This window comes from Sphaeroforma arctica (genome assembly GCF_001186125.1).
Source record: "Sphaeroforma arctica JP610 unplaced genomic scaffold supercont1.1515, whole genome shotgun sequence".
Taxonomy (NCBI): Eukaryota; class Ichthyosporea; order Ichthyophonida; genus Sphaeroforma; species Sphaeroforma arctica.
In genome coordinates, this window is record NW_014039043.1 from 6,736 (window position 1) to 14,261 (window position 7,526).

The 7,526-nt window shown below is 43.4% G+C and overlaps 2 protein-coding genes across 2 annotated transcripts in view; both read right to left on the bottom strand.

Moving 5' to 3' along the window:
* The window catches only part of SARC_11070 (hypothetical protein), a 5,781-nt gene extending 4,061 nt beyond the window's left edge, over positions 1 to 1,720 (bottom strand). The window contains exon 1 of the mRNA XM_014294857.1: positions 202 to 1,720. Within this exon, the coding sequence (XP_014150332.1) occupies positions 202 to 1,540 (1,339 nt within the window). The 5' untranslated portion in view covers positions 1,541 to 1,720. The remainder of the gene's footprint in view (positions 1 to 201) is intronic.
* A 1,673-nt stretch (positions 1,721 to 3,393) lies between these two features.
* SARC_11071 (hypothetical protein) lies at positions 3,394 to 6,259 on the bottom strand. Its single transcript, XM_014294858.1, has 3 exons — positions 6,018 to 6,259; positions 4,934 to 5,618; positions 3,394 to 4,357 (listed from the first exon to the last, which is right to left on the bottom strand). The coding sequence occupies exons 1-3, from the start codon at positions 6,161 to 6,163 to the stop codon at positions 4,289 to 4,291; spliced, it is 900 nt and encodes a 299-aa protein (XP_014150333.1). The 5' UTR covers positions 6,164 to 6,259; the 3' UTR covers positions 3,394 to 4,288.
* Positions 6,260 to 7,526: the final 1,267 nt, after the last annotated feature.

Sequence of the window (7,526 nt, forward strand, 5' to 3'; positions counted from 1 at the left end):
ATATATATATATGTATGTGATTTATATATATATATATATAAGATTCACAATAGGCACACGAACATCAAAACACAGATGTAGCATAATAGCAGAATTATACACTCGCTCAAGTGGCGTAACGTATTAGTATAGCATGCACCCCTGACCAACGCCACCAACTCGGACTCCAACATAGCCATTTAAGAGATTTAACCCCCTTACCTGCAGGCGGCCGATACTCAGGATTCACCTCTAGAATCTTCTGAATCAAATTATGTCTATCTTCCTCTAGCTTCGTTTTAGTCCGTTGCTCGCGTGTATTTAATCGCTTTCCATACTGATCATAAATAGGTTCGGGCGATGGAGATCTCTTGCTCACATCACTAGGAATCCCCAGATCCTCAGACCGCAATCTCTTGTTGACTTCCTCGATATTCAGGTGAAGGATATACGTCTCTTGTTGTGCAGCAGTCATGCCAGAGGGTATGTTCAGACTCACACCTGCCGTAACTGTCTTTTCCTCTTCACCGCCCCAACGACTTCGTTTCTTTCGCTTTCTGCGTTCTTCTCGCTCGGTTGGTGCTGCGGTAGGCTCTTCTCGTTTAACGCCTCCAGATACAACGCCTATACTGCCAACTGTATCTGTACCACCATCAGTCACAGCTTCGACCTTAACTTCCGCAACATCGGTTACAGCTTCGTCATTTACTGTTTTTTCAGTCGCATCGACCTTGACCTCCCCATCAGCTACCACTGTTTCGGTCACCGTTTCCACCACCACCTTCTTTTCTACTGCTTCAGCACCGCTAGAATCGTTACTAACCACATCTGTTGTCGTTGTTGTTGTCTCGACGACCACCGTATCTTGCTTCACATCCACCTCCATCTCCTTAGTCTCGCCTGCATTCGTTGTAACCCCACCCGCATCCATCTCCTTCGTCTCTCCTGTGTTCGTTGCATCTCCATCTACCTTCATCTCCTCAGTCTCCCCTGCTTTCGCTACATCCTCATCCACCTTCATCTCACCCTCGCGTTCATTCATTGCAACCCCTTCCACTTCTATTGCTGTCGTGTCTTCTTGTGGCTCTGCGTTCGCATCAGCCGACTTAGCACCTTCAGCATATGTATCCATTAAGCTGCTTCTCTCAGTAAGATTTGTATTCTTATCATCATCACCCGCTACGATACCAGCATCCTCTTGTACCGTGTCAATAGCTGGTTCAGCTACGGCTTCAGTGTCTTTCACCTTGCCAGCCTCATGCAAATCATTCGCATCTTCGCCATCATCTGTGAGTTCGCCCACTACCTCATCTTCGTCCACCTGTTCCTCTTCGACACTCGCAACAACCGTATCTTTCTCTTTCGTGTCAGCTGCGTCAGCATCTGCTGCACCTTTCGCGTCAGTAGGATCCTTCGCCTGAGCTTTAACTTCTTCTACTACTTTAGTTTCCTCTACTGCTTCAGTTTCCACTTCTACTTCAGGTTCAGGTTCGGGCGTTGGTTCCTTGACAACCGCTACCTGCTCGGCAGCTGCGGCCGCCCGCGTTCGACGTGTCCGCATACTGACCCCAAACAACTAGCCGTTTGACAATACGACAGTAACTACCGACTCTGTTGTATACTTGTATACTTGTATATTTGTAAACACTTCAAGTAGAGAGATATGGGGCTGTACCCTATCCTTTCGTGTGAAGATATATACGTACTGTACGTGGAGTGTGTGGTCTTTGATGTATGTATGTGTATTATATCTATGTATGTCTGAGCAGAACAAACTTCATTTATTCTATTCTGCGTGCTTTTCATCAGTCGAATTGCCCCTCTTGCCAATGGCCACTCGCACTTGTCACACGCTCACTTTTGGTCAAACCTCATTCCGTTATGGTAGTTTGTCGAATACGTTAACGTAATCGTAAAATGTTTCGGTATAACGTAAAAGTGGGAAGATATGGTCTGACCTACTAAATAGAATAGCCGAACTATATCATCCTATAGATATTCTAAAACTGCACCTTAGAACTCAACTATTGCACCTATATAAAACATTTAGGAGAAATCTAAAGTAAACGTTCAGTGTAGCTTTTATACATCACGGACTAACGTAAAACGTAATGAGGTTCGCTGGGTTTGGGCAGTGAATTTTTTCGCTCTCGTGAAATACCTTTTTCCACGGAAAATCTCTGGAGATTTCCGAAATGCTCTGATCTGTAAATGTACTGTACATAAATACCTGGGTCTGTACATAAATACTTGGGTATTTAGTTTATGCGACAAAACATCAAAAGTAAAGTTTATATACTTGTGTTTACGTTTACAGACTACTACTTTAGTCTGCACATGATGGTCTCTCTCTAGCACTAAAAAGCGTTCACAAAAGCGTCTCTTTATACACAAAATATTACTTTTTATGTAAATATTACAGCATGATGCTTGGCAGGTATTTATTGCCCACGGGTCAAGTATATATTGACGCACGAATAGGATTCACTTCGGATTCGAGAGAATTGCTTTTGATTGCTATCACTTACCCCTTCTATGCTCAAAACTGTGTGATGTTTATAGGGAGTCATAATGTTGGCGGGTATTTATCGCGCACGGCCTGATTAATTACAATAGATCGAACCTACCCAAACGTAGCTTTCTATTGCAGGTTCACACTGGGTAAATAGTGGCGTAGTTTGCTTTTTCATGATACGCGGTTCCGAATTGTGTACTGGCTAGGGATCAGTAGGCCATGTAGTGTGATTGCCTTTACCTCTATTTGAAATAATCATTCAATTGTGATTCGATCAAAATAGGAGCGTAGTTTGCTAAGTCGTAGCGTAGTTTGCTAATTCCTAGCTTGCGGTTTCGAATAGGTATAGCTGAGAGATCATAAGGGTACCACACCTTCCTGTATGTCTGACCATTAGGTACAATAAAGAATTGCCGTAATTATGGACTTTTACTTGAATGAGGGGTATCCTGTGTACAAACCCTTGTCTTCTTTTGCTATAAACGGTATTCGCTCCGTAGTTGTGCACGCTTTACCAATGCTTTCCGCGTACTGTACATGAGCTTAGAAAGTGTACGATGGTGAGAAATTAAGCTATTAACAGCACCGAGCTTATATGTGTGTTTGATAGTAAGACGTTGGCTTCAAGCCAAATTTCTGATCTTGAATATGCTTCGTGATAATACGATATCGAATCGTCAGTACATCAGCTGTATGTTGTAGAAGTCGACGTCACAGATAGATTTCACAGCCGAAACACTATCAAGGCGTCGGACAGCTCGATTCAGTAACAGGTTGCAACGTACCATAGTGAAAGTTATTTCGATCACTATATACCATAGTATAAGCAGCGCTATCACAAGTCAGTAGTGCTATTCCTGTAAACCTATAGACTTATCGTTGCGCGCTCTCATTTCATGCGGGTGTCATACAGGTTTATTCATGGCAAAACGACTAAGTGAAATCGGTCGTGCAGCAGGTGTATCTGCTAGCTTTACCGAGCCTAATACTAAATTGCTCTCCTGATACGGGCGAGTGTTACTTTCTATGACTATGTTCGCTTGTATAAGCCATTTCAAAGTGCTGATTTGTTATACGTGGATACTTTATGACTTCCACATAGTACAGCAATACCGGAATGTCCTTCGCATTGCAGAAAATATCTTACGAAGCTCTGATTGAGGCAACTCACATATGACTTCAGCTTTTGTAGCGACCAAGTGTATAGGTCTACAAGTCCACTTCGAGAAAGCCCATTATCCTTTACAATACACACCACAGGACACTTCTCGTACGCAGACACTGCGACTGCCTTTCCAGTCTCATTCTTTTCCAGCTAACTTATGATACTGTGCCGCGAGAGAATAAAGCATCTTGCCTTTCAAATATCCTCCATCTATGAATAGGTGGCAGATTGTTGCGGCACAGTATGGTTCCACCACTAGTATCAATCAAGTGATCCCCACACTCAAGTTGCAAACATGCACCACACAACAACTCATGGATTCTATCTCGTCTGTGATTAGGACAGATATCCGAGCGATACAGTTAATGATGACTTGAAAAAACACAGCTCTTCAGTCTGACACTCCACTTGATGTTTGAAATTCATGTTTGTGGTGCGATCAAGGTTAGACTCCCGCGCACAACCTCGCTCCATAGCATTCTTCCAACAGTTGACTGGCTGTGTCGGCAAATACTGTTGGCTAACAACTGAAGTTCCATATCAATTAATACACCCATCGCAATACTGGGAATGGATTAAGCGGAAATTGAATTTTGACCTCAAGCTGGATTACAAGTTCCTGCAGTTGATCAGGACCCGTCGAAGATCTGACTAGATATAGACGAAGCCCATTCGTACATCAGAATCATCATAGCGGCCTGTAATGAGGAAGGAGTTGAGGACCAACTAGAAATTTAGTATACACAAACTCATACGAATAGGGTAGACAGCGCAAACGTGTGGACATGCATTCTCCTTGACACTACTTTATTAATGCTCGTCTCATACATGGAAAATGTCAAAATTGTCTGCACACGCCCGAACGCGGGAATGCATACAATACCATGTAAATGAGGTCAGTTATGTACTCGGAAATAGGTACTGTGTGGGCCCCCTAAAACTCTGGATCAGTATAACAAATACTCACAACGGTGGGTTTGATATTGTGATGAAGCAAAGTCAACGGCCGTGCTGTAGGCAGATCATACAACAGAAGGCATCGCTCAAACGACCAGATACACTTAATTCGAACGAGCGCACACATATCGGCATTGCGACTGTGTCGCATCGTCATCCTCGGTGGTACGTACAATACCACGACGCTACAGGCACACCTGCATACTCCCCTGTAAGCTTACACTACCGACAGAAAAGATGCTCGCTTACACGTATGTCTGTAAAGCTGACGGACGACATGCTATCCACCAAACATAGTAACTAACAAACAAACATACCTGGGGTGACTGGTATAGTATACGCGCCGGGAGCCCAGAGAACAGCACCAGCCATCCCTCTTTAGCCACCAGCTGTACGCCTGTCCGCATGAGCCCCACATGAGCGCCCAAGGTCAGTTGCGACCGTGTCTTCACAACATCAAAGGGTATCGTCACAGTACATGCTACCGCACCCGCAACTGCGCCGGTGACAATCGCTTCGTCCGGCCGCAAGTACGCGTTGTTGCTCGCGTCTACGTCTGAGTATTGATCGCCTTCTGAATCACTAAATTTGTTTGCATTGATTATTATTTTATCCGCCGTTTGTTTGTATGAGTTCCAAAGGGAGTTCTTGTTTCCGGTGTCATTGTCCTGTATATCTGTCCCGTTGTGAATCACAGCATCTCCACCAATCCCTGTGCCTACCCATTCCGTGCCTTCATCTAAATTTCGTACTACCGCTGGAGATGCGCCCATATTTGACCCATCAGATTTTTCGATCGGGTACCGACCTACGCAATCCCTTGGGGGTACGGTCGAGGTTATGTTTTCGCATGACTGTGTATCTTCGTATGTATCTTGAGAGGTTTCATGCTGGTGTGTGTCTGGCGAATAACCTCTGGAAAAGACGTGTCTTTTCACTTCTTCATACACGAGAAAAAAAACCGCGGCATATGGTATCTCTCTGAACATGGTGGCAGAATACCTGTAAATGCACGAGTGTAAATGATGCGAGTGTGGTGAGTATACGTGATTTAAGGCTGAGGGCGTTTATTTACATCTGTTAATGCGGACAGCCGAACAATGAAAACCGCCGCTCTCAGTATAATCAACTATTTAAATAGTGATACTAAAAAGCTCACCGTACATAGACAGAGCCGCTGGCAACCATGTCACCACCGCACACACGGTGTAGACCAACACAAGTGCAAGCGATGAAGCTTGCCCATTTATAACCTAAGCTTGGAAAATCGCGAGAGAGATGTGCGATGTAAAATGGCTCGAGGTATATTAACTTCAAGCATAGAAGAATACCACTTCTAATTTAGACAGTGTTGCAAACAAAATTCTACTATGATTCAGAGTTTTAGGCTAGGTTACATACCCTCGATAGAAGCCCTTCCACCCTTCGTTCTTGAGAACATTCTGTACAGCGTGAGCGAGGGAAACGTATGGCTCGTGCCTTCTGCTGCTACACATTGCCTGTACCTGCATCCGGGTCTTCAACACTTCGAGAGGCACAAATATCATCGATGTGGCCAACTCCCCTGTACAGCCTCCCAGGAGATAGGTCACTCCTCCCGGCAGGTTTGTATGCTCGCCCAGGAGATATTTAGACTTCTATTAGCAGAGCAATAAGTATCAGGGTGTTGATGTATGTGAGAGTATATATGTAAGCGTAAGAAATCATTCTGGCCGAAGTACAGTCAAGCACAAACACGGTACAATTCTTCTTGCAGCTATAAGATTGATATCATCGAATAGCGACTTTTTCCCCTAGGAGACACGGTAGCATAAACTCGTGAAGAATACCTGACTGTCGACATGAAAACTAAAGCTGGACTGTTGAGTACAGGCAGCATAAACAGATACCATTCTATGACTACTTTAGTGTGGTATTGGCGAGTTTGACGTATTTTCTAATATAGACGTTTGTTTGACACCAAATTATCCGCCAGCGGCTGGTTGTGAACGTACAGATCGTGAATAACTCGCAAATATCGAAGTCGCCAGCAACGCTATATGATATCAGTGGGTCTGGTCCATGTACAGAACGTTAAAGACTGAGGGAAGAAAGCACAACAAACAAATTAATCTGCTTCGGAGAGAAAGCTTTTGCATTAATAATATCAACTGCGAACATCTCCCAGTGCACTATATACAAGCGATTGTGTGAATATATTTTATGGGATATGTCCATAACTTAAGAAATACATGCTCACTTATGCAGTTCCGACATTAAGCGCATAATACTCATTCCCCAGTGTGTACATGTTTGTTCTGCAATCAACGCCGTCACATGTCTAACGGTCTATACAAAACCTAACAATGTGTAAACAAAGTCGAGAGTACAAGGCTTGCACTTCAGAGACGTGCCAATGACACATAATGCTCGCTTGAGAAGATATGACTGTGTGTGTAATTCGCTCAACTATAAGGTTTTCTAGACAAACGTTGCATCGATCACACAGATTTATATGCTGATATCTATTTACGGTTGAGACATGAGCAAGGACTGCAATGCACGACACTTCAAGGAACTCCAAAGGGCGAGATGGTGCATATATATTGGTGACGCAATACAATCACATAAAGACGGTTAGTTGATGAAAATTGAATGTACACAGTATCGAAAAGCACCAGTTACTAAGCCGATCAATACATAGACTACCTAAAGTGTACTAATACCTTACATATTCAGTACATACAAGTTAAGATTGGCGCATGAGGAAGAAGAAAAACACATACATAAGAGGAAGAAAACAAATACATATGGGGCGATACCAAACAAGTTTCAAATACAAATTCATGTATACCTCATATAATCAAAAATACAGCACCAATTATAGACTAAATTTATGGACATCATACACATAGCCACGATAAGTATATA

Coding starts and splice junctions, on each gene's coding strand:
- SARC_11071 (XM_014294858.1), bottom strand. CDS start 6,163: ATGATATTTGTGCCTCTCGAAGTGTTGAAGACCCGGATGCAGGTACAG. Junction 5,619..6,017: donor TGGAAGGGCTTCTATCGAGG/GTATGTAACCTA, acceptor GTGCATTTACAG/GTATTCTGCCACCATGTTCA. Junction 4,358..4,933: donor TACTATACCAGTCACCCCAG/GTATGTTTGTTT, acceptor TCCTCATTACAG/GCCGCTATGATGATTCTGAT.